Source organism: Eurosta solidaginis, chromosome 3, assembly GCF_040869045.1.
Source record: "Eurosta solidaginis isolate ZX-2024a chromosome 3, ASM4086904v1, whole genome shotgun sequence".
Lineage (NCBI taxonomy): Eukaryota > Metazoa > Arthropoda > Insecta > Diptera > Tephritidae > Eurosta > Eurosta solidaginis.
The window spans coordinates 107,908,359-107,927,804 of NC_090321.1; the positions used below are offsets into that span (position 1 = coordinate 107,908,359).

Consider the following 19,446-nt stretch of genomic DNA (forward strand, 5'->3'; position numbering starts at 1 on the left):
TGGATGATTCACTCAATAGAAAAGAAAGAAGAACACGGGAGGATTTTCCTCGTTATAATGGGTGAACTTTATTATGTGAATATATATATAACCTGGTTACAATATTACCTGAATATATTCTGGAAAACAGTGGAGATCGTTGGCGGCAGATGCGTGCTGGTTGGCTGTTGAAATCAAAGAGGCCGGTTGTATAGCAAGCCACAACCGTTGGCCCGCAAAATCCTCCGTTTTGGAGGGGAAAGGCACCCACACATCAACCCCGACATGCATATGCATGAGTGCTGACAAAAACCACACATACATGTGCATGTACATGCAGGCACATGCATGAGGGTGATGGTGTGGGTGGTTACAAATTAATTCGAGTATCGAGTATCGATTTGCAGAGTTGCATTGGGGGGGTCGCAATCAGATGCGGAAAAGTTAGGCATCCTGCCTAAACAAACAATATCAAGCAGAAGTTTAGCTGGATAAACATGAAAAATGATATAAGAAAATACATAAAAAATTGCATCCACTGTAAGAAGAATAAAATTAACAAACATATAAAAGAACCATTGACAATAACGGAGACACCTCCGAAGGCTTTTGATATTGTACAAATCGATACGGTTGGACTACTATCGAAATCGATAAGTGGAAATGAATATGCAGTTACTATCATATGTGACTTAACTAAATATTTAGTTGCAATTCCAGTCCAAAGTAAACATGCGGTAACAGTTGCTAAAGCTGTATTCGACCATTTCATCCTGATTTATGGTTTTATGAAAACAATCATAACGGATATGGGAACAGAATGCAAAAATAACTTATTTGAAGAATTGTGCAAACTCCTCAAGATTGAGCCTCACCACCTTACCGCCATCAAACTTTGGGATCTGTTGAACGCAGTCACATAACGTTTAATGAACTTGTACGTTCTTACGTATCTAGTGACAAGTAAATTGGAATGAGTAACTCAGATATTTTACATATTGTTACTATTGTCCTTTCGAGCTGATATTCGGAAAAACCCACAGACTTACGAATTTCTAAAAGAAAATACAGTAAGCCCAATATACAATCATGAGGCTTACGACAAAGAAATTAAATATAGACTACAAATAGCACAACAAAGAGATATTAGTTCAGGAAGCTAAAAGAACACAAAAAATAAATTACTCATAATTTCCATTAAGTACTCACAACATAATATGTATGTATGTATGTATGTATTTATTGACAATATATTATTACAATAAGATCTAGGATCTTTTATAGTACAACCAAGATGAATAACTTTTAAAATAATAAAAATAATAAAATAAGTCGAACTATGTCAAACTTAATAACAAACTCAAATTTATAAATAAAAAATTTAATAGGAAAATTGTATTTAAAACTAGCATCTATAGTTAATATATAAATAAATAAATAAATTATTACACTTTGAGAATAACATAGTGGGAAAGCTCATTCATTTTAAACAAAAAGAACATAAAGATTACAAAAACAAATAAAGTTACGTCATGAATAAACAAAATAACAATGTAAGCACATACGGATTCAAAAGTTAATTGTGCCACTTGAGTAGCCATGCGTAATTGGTGCACAAATTAGGTATGACATCTCTTTCAAAGACAGATGGTGTAGCAATCAGTCATTCACTCTTTCACTTAGTCTTGCATTCATTTATACAAACACATATTTTGACTCGTTTTGGTATGTCTTGAGATGCATTGACCTTTACATACATATTCATTCATTTGCACATACTTATTCCGACACGCGCTACGACAGTCGACGTCTCGTAACTTTAGGTTTATTCTATTTCAATCTAAAGGTGAATAATTGCTCACCACAAACCTTTGCCTGCACACAATTTATTCCCATGACTCGTTTACACTTAACTTGCTCTATTCCGTTTTTGCTTATTATGCATTTCCCACAACTAATTTTATTTATGCTGAGCTTGCGCTTCCAACCGAACAGAATATATATGTGTCTACGTGGTTCGCTGGCAAAGCGCCTAATTATATTTTGTACACTTAGTATGTAAGTATGTATTAATGTAAATACGTAATGTAGGTAGCTCATAAGAATTAACTAGAAAAATTTTGTATAAATACTAATGTAACTTCACTAATAAAGACAATAATTGTTTTGACAACAAACAAGAAACAAAGTCCTCCTTTTTTCATAGTATACTTTATCAAAGTGAAAGTTATTTCAAAAATACATGTGACGATGAGCCTTCAGACGGATAGAAGGAATGGGCGAATGGATGAATGAGCATTGTTAACCCTTAATTTCTTTCGGTCGAGGATATCGATTTTGGCGGTTGACTGAAATTGGTGGAAGACGCTGACAAAGAAATGGTGGTGGCTACCAATTTTAAATGTATATAGCCAAAGACGATAGCGACATACATTCCAACAGACGCTCGAGAAATTTAACTATTATCTGTCTACTTAAATGTTCTGCATTGGCTTCTGTTCCACAAGCTTCAACGAAACAAACTCGTCTAGTCCATGGATTTCCGAATCATTGTTACAGCATACCACAAGTCATATTCCAACTCCAAATCTAATTCTTTTCAAAGAATTTTATATGTATGTAATATAAATCGAAAAACAAAAAAGGAGTACTATATAAAGCGAAATTCATTGTCCGTAATTATTATTTGAAGGCTTTTATAAATAAAAGTCCCAAATAATTTTTTTGAAGACTCGAATAAAGAAAAAATTTATAAAAATAATTTCGGATGACTTAAAAGCTGTTGGGGATTTTCCAAATAAAAATACCACGAGTCAGATTTACAAGAATGAACGTACGATTTTGTGAACGTTTTATTTTAAACTCTTAACCCAACTTATACAAATGTCAAGACAAAACAAAGTAGGCAAAATACAAGTTGCCATATCATATCATTAGTATTTATTATACGCATTGTTACATTAACAGGATTGCTTATAAAACTAGTGTATTTTCAATACTCCTCCTGAATGCGCATATTACTCATATATACTTAACAATTTGACAAAATTCATATGTTTAGTTTTTGACAAATTTTTGGTTAAAACATCGGCAATCATGCTATCTGTTGATACATACTCTAATTTGATATCGCCTCTTTCAACAACCTCTCTTACAAAATTATATCTAATATCGATATGTTTCGTCCTAGCATGATGCACCGGATTCTTTGCTGTTGCGCACTAATATTGTCTCCGTACAATATCGTTTCCGTTTTACCATCACCGCACCCAATTTCAATAATTATGCGTCTCAGATGCAGTGCCTCTTTCGTCGCTGATGAAATTGCCATATATTCGGCCTCTGTGCTACTTAATGCCACACAATCTTGCTTTTCTGATTTCCAAGAAATTTCGTCGCCTGCCAGGAAAAATACGTATCCTGTATAGGATCTACGGTCGATTTTATTACCATCCCAATCCGCATCTGCATAACCCTTGAGTGCCTGACCACATGCTCTATAATGTAATTTCATGTTGATCGTAGATGCTAGGTACCTTAACACATGCTTGATACCCGTCAAATGCTCACTATGTGGATCCCTGTTCCGTTGTGCCAACTTTGCCACCTAATGAAATATATCTGGCCTTTTTGATAACGCCAGCCATATTAGCGCCCCGATTGTAGGCTGATACGACGTCTGGTCTACTTTCGTACATTTTTCATTATGCTTCAGCAAATCTTTAATGTATTGCGGCTGTCCAACTGTAATATTGCCCAACTCTCATTCGCCCTCAATTGGCATGCCCAGAAAAAGTTTGAGAGGACCCTTGTCCACACATTCAAATTTATCAGAAATGCTTGCCTTTACCCTAGTCACGACTTTTTGACTGATATGCTAAAAGTATATCATCGCCATAAACAAGTATTAAAAACAAATTACCATCAATATCTTGCTTATATAAGCATGCCTTGCTTTCACACTGACTAAACCCAAGCTCTCGCAACGCCGCATCCAACTTGCAGTTCCATTCTCTATCGCTTTGCTTCAACCCATAAATTGCTTTGTTCAGCCTGATAACCTTTTTGTTTTTATTGCTGCAATACCCTTTTGGCTGTTTCATGTAAACTTCATCATTATGTTCACTATTGAGGTATGCGGTGCATACATCCATTTGATGTAAATGTATTTTCAGCTCCACCGCCAATGCTAAAACCAGCCTAATTGTTTCAAAACGACATACCGGCGAACATGTGTCAACATAATTTACGCCAAACTGATGAGAACATCCCTTCGCAACCAATCGAGCTTTATAACGTTTGATGTTACCGTGCATAACTCGTTTTAAGCTGTATACCCACTTGCAGCCGATAACCGATTGCCCCGCTCGCATATCAACAAGCGATCACGTTTTATTTGCTGTTAGAGCCTTAGGCTCACGCTCCATTGCCGCTATCCATGAAGCTGCTTGCTCACTAGCCATTGCTTCTTCATACGTTTCAGGCCCCACTACCTCGGTTGCCTGCATAGCATTCACACCTTCCTCGGACACCCTTGGCAGTAAGAACTTTGGTAGGCCTCCCGGCTTCTCTTCGCTCTCATCAGCGCCAACTGAATTAACGTAGGATTAGCTCTCTCCACCACGCCATTCTGCTGTGGTGTATACGGAACTGTGAGCTGCCTCACAATACCACATTCATTGAAATATTTATCAAATTTTGTGTTTACATATTCACGGCCATTATCGCTCCGTACCGCTTTAATGACTTTACCTGTTTGTCGTTCGAACATTTTCGCAAATTCAACAAGCTTATCAAACACATCAGCCTTTGACTTCAAAAAGGATTCAAAAATTCTGTTTGACTTGTCAATAAATATTTTGTCCCACCCAATTATTGTGTATTAAATGGTCCACATACATCTGTATGTATCAAATGAAGTAAATTTTTTGATTTATTTTCAACATTAACTGGGAATGGTTGTGTATGTACTTTTGATACCATACACGTTCTACATGACGGTTTGTCTGAAAAATTAACCTCATCCATACCACGTGCCAATGATTTGCGTTGAATTTCAGTCAAACTAGCATAATTAAGATGTCCATATCTATTATGCCACATAATTGCTACATCTCTTTTGTTTTGCATAGCTCCTATAAAGCTGAAACGTTTGCTCTCTAGCGTAAACAAGTGGTGACTTTGCTCGAGCCGCAAAATTTCAACACCATATTTCCTCTCCATAGCAATATGTTTGTTGAAGCTGACTGTGCAGCCCAATTGGACCGCTCGACCGACAGAAATAAAATTTCCCCTCATTGTAGGAACGTGCAACACGTCATTCAATATCACCTCGCACGTATCTGTGGATATTTTAACGCAGCTTTTGCCTACTGTTTTTAAACTGTTCGCACCTGCAAACGCAATCCACTCGTTGTGCTCCACCAAATTGGCAAACAATTTGCGGTCGCAGCACATATGTGCGTTGCGCCGCTGTCGAGACACCATTTCGTTTTATCAAATGCACTACAATTCGTTGCGCCCAATGCCGCAAGCGAATGCTGTTTTTCCTTGTTCGTACCTGAACCATCCTTTTGCGTTGCACTGCAATTCGCCTAATATGTCCCAGCTGCCACAACGAAAGCAAGTAATATTTTTTGATTGCTTACCAGTATATCCACTGCCGTTTGGTTTCTTTTCGCTGCCTTGCGCCGACTTCGCTACATATGCCTGCTGCGCGCCATTATCAACCTTCGTGTCTGTGTCATTATTTACCCGGCGTTCGCTTTCTTCTAGAAGCTTCACCTTCAGAATTTGCACCGATGGTAGCGCGTCCCTTGTCTCCATTGCGATGATGAAGTTCTCATACTCTTTAGGCAGACTCGATAATAAAATAATAGCGATAAACTCATCATTTAACGAAATGCCGACCTCCGCCAACTTGTCCATGACAGTTGTGAAATTATTTAGGTACACCGACATATTTTCACCCTCAGCCAATTTGAGGTTGAGTAACTTTTTATATAACGATAAGCCGATTCCATGCTTCTGGCGCCGATGCACAATGCTTCAAAAAATTTAACTGTGATGGCTTACAACTCAATGTGATCATGGCTTGCGCTTTTTCGTCATGCGCAATCCACGCTGCCGCGCCGTCACCTTGTGGCTTTGGTGTTGCGCCCGACGCCACCTTCCACAGCTCCGCATGTATCAACACGCTCTGCATTTGTATGCACCACGAATCAAGATTGCCGTCATCCAATTTTTCAATTTGGTACATTGCACTCATTGTGAGTTTTTTTATTTGAAACAATTTGTCAATTAATTACACAGTTTTAGGTGCGGGTCTGGGCCCATAACCTCTTGTTGGGGATTTTCCAAATAAAAACACCACCAGTCAAATTTACAAGAATGAACGTTCGATTCTGCGAACGTTTTACTTTAAACTCTTAACTCAACTTATACAAATGTCAAGACAAAACAAAATAGGCAATATATAAGCTGCCACATCATTGGTATTTATTATACGCATTGTTACATTAACAAGGTTGCTTATAAAACTAGTGTATTTTCAACAAAAAATATTTATTGGGCAAAATAATTTTGAAAGATTTTTTTCGAACTTTTTGAAATTTCTTTGTTTTTTCTTAAACCGGAAAATAAAATTATTATTATTTTGGGTGTCTGCTTTTTACAATAGCTACCTTTAAAATTTCAAAATCGAAATTCCTCAACAATACCTTTGTGTTGAAGACCATATTTTTCACTGCGTTTTGAATCATTTATATAACGGAGTGCGAATTTTTTTATACTCTTTTTAATTAAATACTGGGGCTAGAGTTTGGACTTTCTTACAATTTTTAACTTCAAGGTCGAATGTAAAACAATAGCAATAATTTTACTATATACTTTCAGCGAAATGGAACGAGCGTCGACTCTCTGCAAATAAATACAGGAGAAGATGATATCCGCAAATTTAGTATAATAACTCAGTTCAATGGACAACCCTCTTTGAATTTTTGGGCAGAAGAAGAATGCAATCGCATTGACGGCTCAGATGCAACAATGTTTCCACCTCATATCTTAGAAAATAGAGAAGATTTGCAAGTTTTCCTACAAGTACTTTGCAGGAAAATTCCATTAACTTTTGAAAAGGAAGTCAAAATACTCAACAACATTGATGCACTTCGTTATCGTACTAAATTAAACGTGTTCTCTAACCCAAATGAGAATCCCACAAACGCATGCTACTGTCGTGATACTCAACTATGTTTACCGAGTGGAGTAATTAATGCCACAAAGTGCTATAATGGTGCTCCGATTTTTCCCTCATTCCCACATTTTTTTTCCGGTGATCCTGAAATTTATAAAGATATTGACGGAATCAAGCCTGTGCAAGGACTTCATCAGACATATGCGGATGTGCATCCACGATTTGCGTTTCCCATTAGTGGGGCTTCACGAATACAAATCAACATTGCGTTACACAAAGGATCTATTTTAAGAAGTAAGTATAATGGATTTACATAAAGCCTTTCGTCGTTTATGTACATATGTATATGCGAAGCTAACCCTGCAAAAATTCGAAGTTGGTTTGGATACACCATGTAAAAAATTGTCTAAATATTTAAAAACCAATATTGAAGGATACTCTGGAACTAAGGAACGATCACGCAACAACTAACACAACAGAACTAATAGAGAAACTTGCGACGGTCGAGCTAACGAGGAACAACAAATTGGTATATTTTGGCATAAAAGACCTGTACCCACGTTATTTCATAATACAAAACACAAAAATAAATGTATGCAAATCACGAAGATGCTAAGAACCAATTTACAAAAAAACTTGTAATGGATCCCTCCTGTGTAGCTTAGAGAGGTCCTCTACAGACATCCACCTTCTCAGTGCTACCCCACCGTGTGCACCTTGCTCGTTGTCCAGCCCGGAGTTTCAGCCATTGCCGTGGGATTCAAGAAAGAAGGGTAAAACTAGTGAGCCTACACAAGTAGGCCATACAAAAAGAATATGTGCACACTAGCGGACAGACTAATTCAATTACCAAACAAAAATAAACTACATCCAAAAAAAAAGATATCAACAACAAAATCACTTTGAGTGATTAGACACACTACTGTTCCTTGCCATTTACAATCCTGGCAAAGAGGATAAATATAATAAGAGACGTCACTCGTTACTTTGCATAATGTTTTTGGTTAGGGTGATCGCTGTTTTTTTCTTGGGCGAGATGTGCATAAATGTCTTTATACATTTGCGTTGGGTATTTGTGATTATTTTTCCGACTGTATTTAATTAATTAATTAATTACCTTTCCAAAAATCAAATTTGCATAAGGTGCCTACAAGACATGGATAAATACGAGACAATTAAAAATGTCCTTCGTAGAAAACATTAGGCATAAATTTTTTTAATTTCCAGCGAGTTACTCGCCACTCGTAGCAGACTGGTGGCTCTGTAACGACAGCCTTATCGTCAGTAGTATAGGAATAGGCGTGTATTTGTATGTGTGTTACCCGCGAAGCAACCGCCGAGTAAAAGGCGTAGTGGAATATTTAAAAATACGAAAATAAATAACACCATTGAGTGTCTGGAAATAATTAATTTTATTGAAGAAATTCTTTATCTTTTATACATAATTTCTTAACCTACACTTACATAATTATTCTAACAAAGTCAGCAGATCTATTTATGTAAAAAATGTAAGATAGTTGTGTGTGCATATTTTGGTGATTCACATTGACAAAGGCAACAATGTAAAATGGTTGTGTGTGAATATTTTGGTGATTCACATTGACAAACTAACACTGTCAACTAGCCATTCCGATCGGCACGTGCATTGACCGGCTTGACTTGTTGAGCAAAACTATGAAGGTGTGAAATGACATGGGTTTCGTATTCGGCATTCAATTGATGTTGACTTCCCGCTGTGTCAGGTCAATGTAATTTATGTAGAACAATATTGTAATATGACTGCGCTATGACTGCGTGTGGCAGGTTCATAAAAAATGCATTGGCATAGAAGTTCATAATGCATTATGCCGCAATTGTATTGCATAGGTGGGCATAACGCATAATGCTACAGTAGGTTCGACGATATCTACCAGCTCCGAAAGCGATCGAACATTAAAAAATTTTAGTTCCAAAGTGTCTACAAAGTAATGTGGGTCGGTCTGCTCGGTGTATGTATACTTAAAGTATTCAAGTAGTGAAGTTAGCTAGTGAACTAGTAAAACAAATAAATAAATAAAATTAAAAATATTTATGGAGAAAAAAATAAATTTTTTTATAAAATAACAAAAAAAGAAGAAAAAAACCGAAAAAACACATATAAAAAATAAATTTTTAAAATACTTGTACATATATGCAAGTGGTCACCAGAGCCAAAAATAAATAAAATACCGGTCATCGTGACGTTAGTCAACGGTTGCTGATTACACGACAGCTTACAGGACCCAGGACGCTTGCACCTCAGCTTACTACATCCTAACAGACATTTCCTGCCAAAGCCGGGGTAAGTGTACACTTATAAAAAAACGAAAATTTGTTAAGTAAATTAAGTTGCACAAAATATGAATTCATTTGCCTAAGTGAACCCTAAAAAAAACAACAACAAAAAAAAATTAAATATAAAGTAACTTTAGTTAGGATGTGGTTGCGTGCAATAACCGCGTTAATCAATATGTGAGAAGAAAATTTTGATCTACATGCATGCATGCCAGTTGGAACCTTAAGAATTGGAAAATTTAAAAACAAAATTTTTTTTCATTTAAGCGGTTACTGCAAAATGGCACATGAAGAAAAAAAAAAGGACGTGTGGCACTCGGGGACTGCCGCGGTAAAGCTATTGCATATTATCAACTTATGCAATTATAATATTTATGCAACATTTTGTTTTCTTTGATATTAATTCAAGTTAACCTTTTTAAGCGTGGTGACCGATAAGAAAACAAATTTTTTACTTTTATTGAATAAATGAGAAGTTAGTATTTAACTTTCACTTTAACTTTAACTTTATTTTTAACTTTAACTTTAACTTTCACTTTAACTATAACATTCACTTTAACTTTATTTTTAACTTTAACTTTAACTTTATTTTTAAATTTAACTTTATTTTTAACTTTAACTTTAACTTTAACTTTCGCTTTAACTTTAACATTCACTTTAACTTTAACTTTAACTTCAATTTTAACTTTAACTTTAACATTAACTTTAACTTTAACTTTCGTTTTAACTTTAACATTCACTTTAACTGTAACTTTAACTTTAACTTTAACTTTCACTTCAACTTTATTTTTAACTTTAACTTTAACTTTCGCTATAACTTTAACATTCACTTTAACTTTAACTTTAACTTTAACCTTAACTTTAACTTTAACTTTAACTTTAACTTTAACTTTAACTTTAAATTTAACTTTAACTTTAACGTTAACTTTCGCTTTAACTTTAATTTTAACTTTAAATTTAACTTTAAATTTAACTTTAAATTTAACTTTAACTTTCACTTTAACTTTAATTTTAACTTTAAATTTAACTTTAACATTCACTTTAACTTTAACTTTAACTTTAACTTTAACTTCAACTTTAACATTAACTTCAACTTTTACTTTAACTTTAACTTCAACTTTAACTTTAACATTCACTTTAACTTTAACTTTATTTTTAACTTTAACTTTAACTTTCACTTTAACTATAACATTCACTTTAACTTTATTTTTAACTTTAACTTTAACTTTATTTTTAAATTTAACTTTATTTTTAACTTTAACTTTAACTTTCGCTTTAACTTTAACATTCACTTTAACTTTAACTTTAACTTCAATTTTAACTTTAACTTTAACTTTAACATTAACTTTAACTTTAACTTTCGTTTTAACTTTAACATTCACTTTAACTGTAACTTTAACTTTAACTTTAACTTTCACTTCAACTTTATTTTTAACTTTAACTTTAACTTTCGCTATAACTTTAACATTCACTTTAACTTTAACTTTAACTTTAACCTTAACTTTAACTTTAACTTTAACTTTAACTTTAAATTTAACTTTAACTTTAACGTTAACTTTCGCTTTAACTTTAATTTTAACTTTAAATTTAACTTTAAATTTAACTTTAAATTTAACTTTCACTTTAACTTTAATTTTAACTTTAAATTTAACTTTAACATTCACTTTAACTTTAACTTTATTTTTAACTTTAACTTTAACTTTAACTTCAACTTTAACATTAACTTCAACTTTTACTTTAACTTTAACTTCAACTTTAACTTTAACATTCACTTTAACTTTAACTTTATTTTTAACTTTAACTTTAACTTCAACATTCACTTTAACTTTAACTTTATTTTTAACTTTAAATTTCAATTTAACTTTAACATTCACTTTAACTTTAACTTTAAATTTAACTTTAACTTTAACTTTAACTTCAACTTTAACTTTAACTTTAACTTTAACTTTAACTTAACTTTAACTTTAACTGTAACTTTAACTTTAACTTTAACTTTAACTTTAACTTCAACTTTAACATTAACTTCAACTTTTACTTTAACTTTAACTTCAACTTTAACTTTAACCTTAACTTTATTTTTAACTTTAACTTTCGCTTTAACATTCACTTTAACTTTAACTTTATGATCCGGGGTGGCCGCGAGCTTAGCACCTGCTTACAAGCCAACCTAATATAAACGCACGCAAGTCATTTTCTGTCAAAAATGTCTCATGCACATACAACTTGTATGAGAGCAACTCAAATTGAATTTCCAATTTTTTGTTATGCGTGACATTTAGATTTGACGTTTGCACACATGCTTTACATTGTCGCAACGCATGCTTATTTGGGTTAGGGCAAAAAACGCCGGTTGTTTGCGTGCCCTAAAAAAACGCAGTGCGGTTTTATTAGGTTGGCTTGTAAGCGACCATATATGTATACGATAAGCGATATCACAATGGCTACTTCGTGAAAATCAACGACAGCTCTTTTAGTTTGATTTCGATGGTCGTAATGTGAGGAAGTGTCGCACGCGCGCTTAAAACAGAGTACCAAAGAGTCCGTGTGACACTTGTTCACCGTTCAAGCATTGAGATCAAACTAAATAAATAATTGATTTTGTTTTCGTGCTCGCTACGCGTTCGTGTTTACTAACACATTCTCAATTTTGTAACCGTGTAAATGTAGTGGTGCCCCCCGCTGTTTATGATAGAGATCCAATTTTATGTATTTGGCCTGTTGCTAACACCGAACCTTTACGAACCTTTTCGAACCTTTTCGAGCCTTTTTGGACCTTTTTTGACAAATATCCGTTAAGGTTTTTTTTATTTATTCGCCAAGCCCGCGATAAAATCTATGCAATAGCTTAAAAATGAAAAAAAAAATTAGATAGTGTAAATTGACAAATTGGCGAAATAATGCAATTACAAAAAAGGCCTAAATGCACTGCAGTATTAGGACAATGTTACTTAAATTATACTTGCATACATATATGTAATACTCCTATATTACTACAAAAAGGTAGGAACATTCCCAAACATCAGAGTGCCGATATATTGCTGTTTACACGTTTTTGTTTTTGTATTCAATAATCGAATGTACCTAATACTAGGTTCAAACACACACCAAATTGGCAATTTATACTATTTGGGCAATTTATTACGCAATTTATCATATAATAAATTGTAATAATAAATTGCCAATTTAAAAAAAATTGCGTAATAAATTGTTTCAAACTGCAAATACAACCTTGTAAAGTGTGTTTATTGAGTAGATTTCAACGTCAGTTGCGCATGGCTGAACTATATGGTTGGCTCATCTCATCAGCTGATTTTATGTCTTTCATTTCACTGGAGTAGGGATTGTCAAAAGAAGATGGCAAACTCAAAATGAAACCAAAACATTGAACACATTTTCTTACAACACACAAAAATTTCAAAGTTTTATGTTTTCATTCCATTTCATTCCCCTAATACCAACACGCACATTTTGACAGTCTGAACCAAGGTATGTTCTTGCTGTAGAGATGAGCCAACCAGCTATCAAATTACTATTGTGTAAGCTAAATCGAGTTGTATGAACAGCACTCAATTCAAATCAAAATTTCCTCAATTTATTTTTCTGTTTGAACATAGTATAAATTTCAATTTTTTCTTGTCACACTTATGCTGCTACAATCACAAAAAGTTTATAGGCTTTCTTGTTTTGATTTCGTATTCAAAACATATTGCGAGCATTCTCTATTAGCAATATAGGAGTATTACATATATACATACATATATACACCCATACATATCCTTAACCATAATTATTGCTTTTCTTTTTTAGGCTCTTGTCAACAGGAGGCATTAACCTCGGCATTTTTTTTACCGGTCACAGAGCACCGTAAGACTGGCTACGAAGAGGATAAGTACTAACTTTATCCGACAACAACAAAAGCACCAGCATACATACCAACATTACATAAGTGCCGACGCCTTAGCACACTTTTTAAAATACCTTAGTAGGCAATCGGCCTACCGGTACTTGTCACACATACGCTATAATTTACTGTCGATCAGCCATTTCCATGGTTGAGCAGGAAAGAGGTCAGTAACCTAAAATTTATTATATTTGGGAGTGATGGGATTAAAGAAAAGGAGGAACAAGAAGACATCGGAACATCGAGGACTGCAAAAGGGAGAGAGAGCGAGAGTGCGAGCTGCTACGGGCTGAATGTACTTCCGACACTCTATTTTTGTTTTTTTGTATTTTGCAACGCATCCAACTTGAGTATTTTTTTTTTTTTGCATTGCCTTCCGCCTAAAATTTTACATTTAAGTATTGTTACTGTAATTACTCATATTTAATTCATGGTATTGTAGCTTCTCACACTTGATTATTGAGAGTTTCTAACATGCGTTTACTTTAGATCGTTTTCTTATCGTTTCATCTGGTTCTCATTTTTTATTTTTTTTTTTTATTTTTGATTTTTAACATTATATTTTAATACAGAATTTTGTAATACAGAATTTTGTAATACAGAATTTTGAAAGAAGAATTTTAGAAAGCAGAATTTTAAAAAAGCAAAATTTTAAAAAGCAGAATTTTGTACATACAGAATTTCGACACCAACCCTTTTTAAAGCTACCTCTCTTTTTTGTTTTCTTATTCTCTTCGCAAAAGATTTAATATCCGGCTAATAACTAAGCTACATATATATACCTGCATATATGAATACAGGCGTATTAGCCGGCCTATTTTATTCAATTATTTATTTTGTTTAAAGATTTTTTTGTTGGTTGCTATTTTTTTTTCTTTCTTTTCTTTTATAATTTGGGTAATTGCATTTACCGCGGTATTGGATGAATTATTGCTCGAAGACAGATTTACTTCTTTTGGGACAAATTTAGTTTTTGGTTGTTGTCTTTTTTTTTTTTGTTGCCTCCCCAATATAGGTTTCGCGGTGAATGCTGGCGCCAACAACAACGCTGAAATAAAAGGCGAGTACATAATATTTATTACTAATCAATTTAATTTTCATTTGCATGTACCATTAAAAAGTGGAGCGATTTATGATACATTTTATCGCATGCAATTTTTTTTATTTATTTTATTTTATCGCAATTGAATTGCCGACGGTATTTCATTTGGGTTGTTTGAATTATCTGGATTAGTTTTTTTGGATCGAATTTGGAAAATTCAAATATTTGGCTATTTTTTTATCTATTTTTATTTTTTTATATACATATTTTTTATATATTCCTTTTTCTTATTAAAGAAGTTTTGTTGATTTTAAACTCTCAGCAATAATGTTTGAATTATTTGAAAGTAAGCTTGTATTTTATAATTTTTGCATTTTTCTATTTTTGATTTAGTTCTTTACCTTACTTTTAAATGGATTTCATATTTTATCGTTATTAGAGTTAAGACTTATTTTTTTGTGAAATAAATCCACGTAAATTAAGGTGAATTTTCGGGTTTTATCTGTTTTAAGGAATTTAAGGCTAAATTCACCATATTTTGGAGTGGGTGTTATTTTTCAGGATAATGGTTATTACCTAGGCGCTTGATCCATAGACTGACTGACGGACATGACTTGACGCTAGGACAGACGGACTACTGTCAGTACTAGGGAATGCTACTTCAATTGTCGGAGCCCAGTAGCATTAAAAGGTAGTTCGCGGGTTGCTGGCTAAAGGGGTGGGTCTGCTCCAACTGACAAGAGCTATTATCTTTCCTTTTTCCTGTCCACAATCACAGCCATGAACCTTCCTTTTTCTGTGTAGCTGTGAGTGAGAGTTTGTGGCAAGAACCACGACCAACTACAAGTTTAGTCCGGGCTTCCAGCATGCCTGGCCCGTCATGACTTCTCGCCCACGAATAGCGGTTACACAACAAAAATGGCGCCCAACTCAAATAACCCGGTTTGTTTCAAATTCTCGAATTTTCTCTACCTCTATTTTCAAGTTTTAACTATCTTTAGCTATCAATTCTCACGTTTCAATTTCAACCTTTTTTCTGTTTCTTATTTTCCTTCTCGGACAGTTTAGGGGTTTATCGGCCAGCTTCACTGGGGTTTATGCTGTGTTTAAAGTGATCGATAAACCAATGAGAGGGGGGGGGGGGGTATGCACCTTGGGTTGGGAGTGCCTTTCACGGGCTTTCCCTATTCGGAAAGTGATATCCCAATACAAGGGCGTACAAACGATTTTGATTTTGTTTTCGTTGTTTTTATGGAGGCCGATTGGCAAGCTATCACTTGTGAGTTTGCACAACATGTTTGTGTGAGGTTTGCTAACAGGTTTCAAGGGGGCGTGGGGTAGATATTTATTTTCAATTTTATTTTTCAGCAGATGTGCTTCCAACTACTAAGGCTCAGGCCAAGTAAGCTGAAGTGGCGCGCTGCGTCTAAGGGGGTAGTTAGCTGACGCTGACTTTGACAGGACTGTCGTACAGATAAACAAGGGATCAACACCCTGATCATTCACCACCGGAGGATAACACCCGGTATACTCCAAAATTCATATATAAATATATTATTTTCCTAAAGAAAATTTCCTTGTTCCGTAAAAGGTAACATTTTACTTTCTGTTTTTGTTAAGTTTTTTCTTTAATTAGAAAAATAAAGTTGAAGTAAAAAAAAACAAAAAAAAAATAATAATTATACAGATTGTTTAATAACGATTTATATATTTTTTTGATATATATATCTTTTTATTAACAACGAATTATTAGTCGCAGTTAGGCTTAATATTTTTTTATTTACAGCTTTCTTTATTTTATTAAGTTTTTCCTATAAATTTTTCATTTTTCATATTTTTTTATATGTATCTGGGTTGTCCATAGGATTATACACGATACATATAAATTTTTACTATACCTACACATACTTACACGTACATATATTCATTTAAAAATAAACATACAAATACATTTCAATTTTTAGCACCAACACGTTTATTTATTGAATTACTCTTTTTGGTCTGGGTTAAGGGTTATATTGTTTTCAGTTGTTTAGTCACTATTTTTTTTAAATTGGGTTTATTATTATACCTTTCACGAACATGAAATGGTATATTAACTTTGGTCCGATGTTTGTAACGTTGAGAAATATAGAAGATAGACTCACCATTAAGTATACCGAATTGATCAGGGTGACGAACTGAGTTGATATAGCCATGTCCGTCTGTCCGTCCGTCCGTCCGTCTGTCTGTTTGAACGCAAACTAGTCCCTCAAATTTTGAGATATCTCGATGAAATTTGGCACACGGATGTATTTTTGTATTTATTATTATTATTATTATTATTATTATTATTATTATTATTATTATTTATTAACAAATTAACTAAATTAACATGTTAACATTAAAGGAGCATTAGCTGCCAGGGCTATCAGCTCTTTGAGAAATATTATATGTAAGGTTTACTAGGTTGCATTATATAAAAAGCTAGGTGAAGATATATAATATATAAATAAAAATAGTATATACGTATATACATTAATGTAAAAATAAGCTTTTGGATCACTCAAACTCGGGCTATGATGTGTTTGATGAAGTCGTAGATAGAGGTAATATTCTCAATGGTTGCATTTTTTAGGAGTTCAGTCCGTTTTTTTTTGTGAGGTATTGGTTTCTGACATCTATTAAAGCAGGGCAGTCTATGAATTTGTGTTTTAATGACATGGTATCGCCGCAGTATGCGCAGACTGGCGCTGGTTCACCGGTAAGGAGATGTGCATGGGTGTCCACAGTATGGCCAAGGCGTAGGCGTGAAAAAAGTTTTGTGCGCGATTTCGAAATGCGGTCGGGTATTTTGGAGTTGTAAATTCTCTGTTTATGGCAGTGTAATGATGGTGCGTGTAGTCTTGCCATTCTCGTTTTATTTTGGCGTGTAGGTGTCATTTAATTGTGGTGCGCATGTCTTTTCTTTCGCATGTGTCGTTTTTTGTTACTGGGGCTTTTGAAGCTAGCAGCAAAGTCTGCCATTTCGTTTCCATGTATATTGATGTGGCCTGGTATCCAATGTAGGCGTATTGTTGCCTCTTTGTCGATGAGTGCATCTCTAATTCTGCTTAACGTCGTAAAGTCTGATAGTTGGTTTTGAGCAGCTTGTAAGACATTTGTCGGTTCCGGTAGGATCGGACCACTATAACATATATCTCCCATACAAACGATCGTTCAGATAAGACGATTTAGGCCATTCCTGCCGCAATTTAGAAAGTATAAACGTGAAACTCGGTGATATGTATTCTAATATATCATATAAGATATCCTGAAAAAATCACTTTGATCGGAGTTATATATAAGTAGTTATATACCGTACAATCGATCGTTCAGATAGAAAGATTTTTGGCCATTTCTCCCTTAATTTAAAAAGGATAAACGTAAAACTTGGTGATATATATTTTAATGTACCATAGAAGATTTTCTGAAAAAATCACTTTTATCGGAACTATATATAGTATATATCCCATACAACCGATCGTTCAGATAGAAAGATTTTTGGCAATTTCTCCCTTAATTTCCAATATAAAAACGTTAAACTTTGTGATATTTATTCTAATATATCATAGAAGATTTCATGAAAAAATCATTCCAATCGGAGCTATATATAATATATATCCCATACAACCGATCGTTCAGATAGAACGATTTTTAGCCATTTCTCCCTTAATTTCCAATATAAAAACGTTAAACTTGGTGATATTTATTCTAATATATCATAGTAGATTTCCTGATAAAATCATTTTGATCGGAGCTATATGTATATAGTATATACCAATCCCATACAACCGATCGTTCAGATAGAAAGATTTTTGGCCATTTCTCCCATTTTTATTTTTTTTTTTTGATCCTTGGAAATACAGCCGAAAAGCTTTTTTCGTTGTAACTTGGTTATTTGACGTCCGATTTTTAAAATTGATATGTCATTATTTTGGCCTTGAGAAGCTTCACTTTTCTTTCTAATGCCCTTTTAAGCTACGAAGTCGTTTTCACAGGATTTGGTCAGCCCCCTCCCCCCCCCCCCCCCCCTCCCCCAAAAAAAATTATTTTTTCCTCACCATAGGAAAGTACTTAAAATTTCAAGACAATGTTGTTTTCAAACGATATTACTAAAATAATAAACAAAGAAGTTATATCACTTTCAATATTTATTTCAACTGTTATTTTACCTGATTCTTATTATACTTAGACCTGAAACTCATGATATTTTTGGAGGAAAAATTATTATTAGGGTTTGCATTGAAAAGTGAATAAAGATATGCCAAATATCATAAATAGGGTAAGTCAAAGTAAATAAGTGAGTCAAACCTGTTGTTTCGTATTTATAATAATAACACTATGCAACAAAATCAACTTTTTTTCTGGGTATTGGACAAAACCCACTTTTTTGTAGATATTTAGGCTTACGTAAAGAAAGTACTATCTCCGTTTTTCGAAGTTAGCCTCCAAAAAATAGATGTCGGCTTTCTACATTTCGAAGTTTTATTTTTTTGTTAACGCGTTCAGCAAATTGAAAAAGTAAAAATGTGGTCGTGGTCCGCTCTTTTCTCTTAATTGAAGGGATGAATTCTTTTTTTGAGAAATTTAGTATAACAGCTGTTATACGAGGTGAAAAGTCAGAGTCTGACTGTAGTCAGTCGGTGTTGGGGACCGCGCTATCTTGGAGCAGCTTTGCCGCTCTGTCTATGGCATAGACCTCGGCTTGGAATACACTGCATGCGTCAGGAAGTCGGAATGATTGGCTAAGCTATAGATGTGTCGAGTACATCCCAGCTCCAGTTCCCTTTTCCATTTTCGAGCCGTCGGTGTATATTGTGATGCCCCTACCGTTGTCTAGGCCTACTTCCCATTCCACCCTTGAAGGATATCGTATGTTCTGAACCTGGAAGTCAAACACCCCTGTGATGTGGTCTGTTTTGGATGTTAGGTCAGTTACTATTCCGTTTAATTGCACCTTCGTCATATCGTCCAGAATCTGCGAGTGTCCGTGCTTAG

The 19,446-nt window shown here is 34.1% G+C and overlaps 1 protein-coding gene across 7 annotated transcripts in view; it reads left to right on the plus strand.

Annotated features, from left to right (window-relative positions):
• Positions 1-19,446, plus strand: part of LOC137244225 (lysosome membrane protein 2) — a 913,474-nt gene that overhangs the window by 719,049 nt on the left and 174,979 nt on the right. For 6 of the 7 annotated variants that reach the window (XM_067772921.1, XM_067772915.1, XM_067772918.1 and 3 more), the window contains one exon: positions 6,874-7,465. In XM_067772921.1, coding sequence (XP_067629022.1) covers positions 6,874-7,465 — 592 coding nt within the window. Of the gene's footprint in view, positions 1-6,873; positions 7,466-7,525; positions 9,045-19,446 lie in introns of those variants that run through there. The other variant, XM_067772920.1, reaches the window with a different exon arrangement.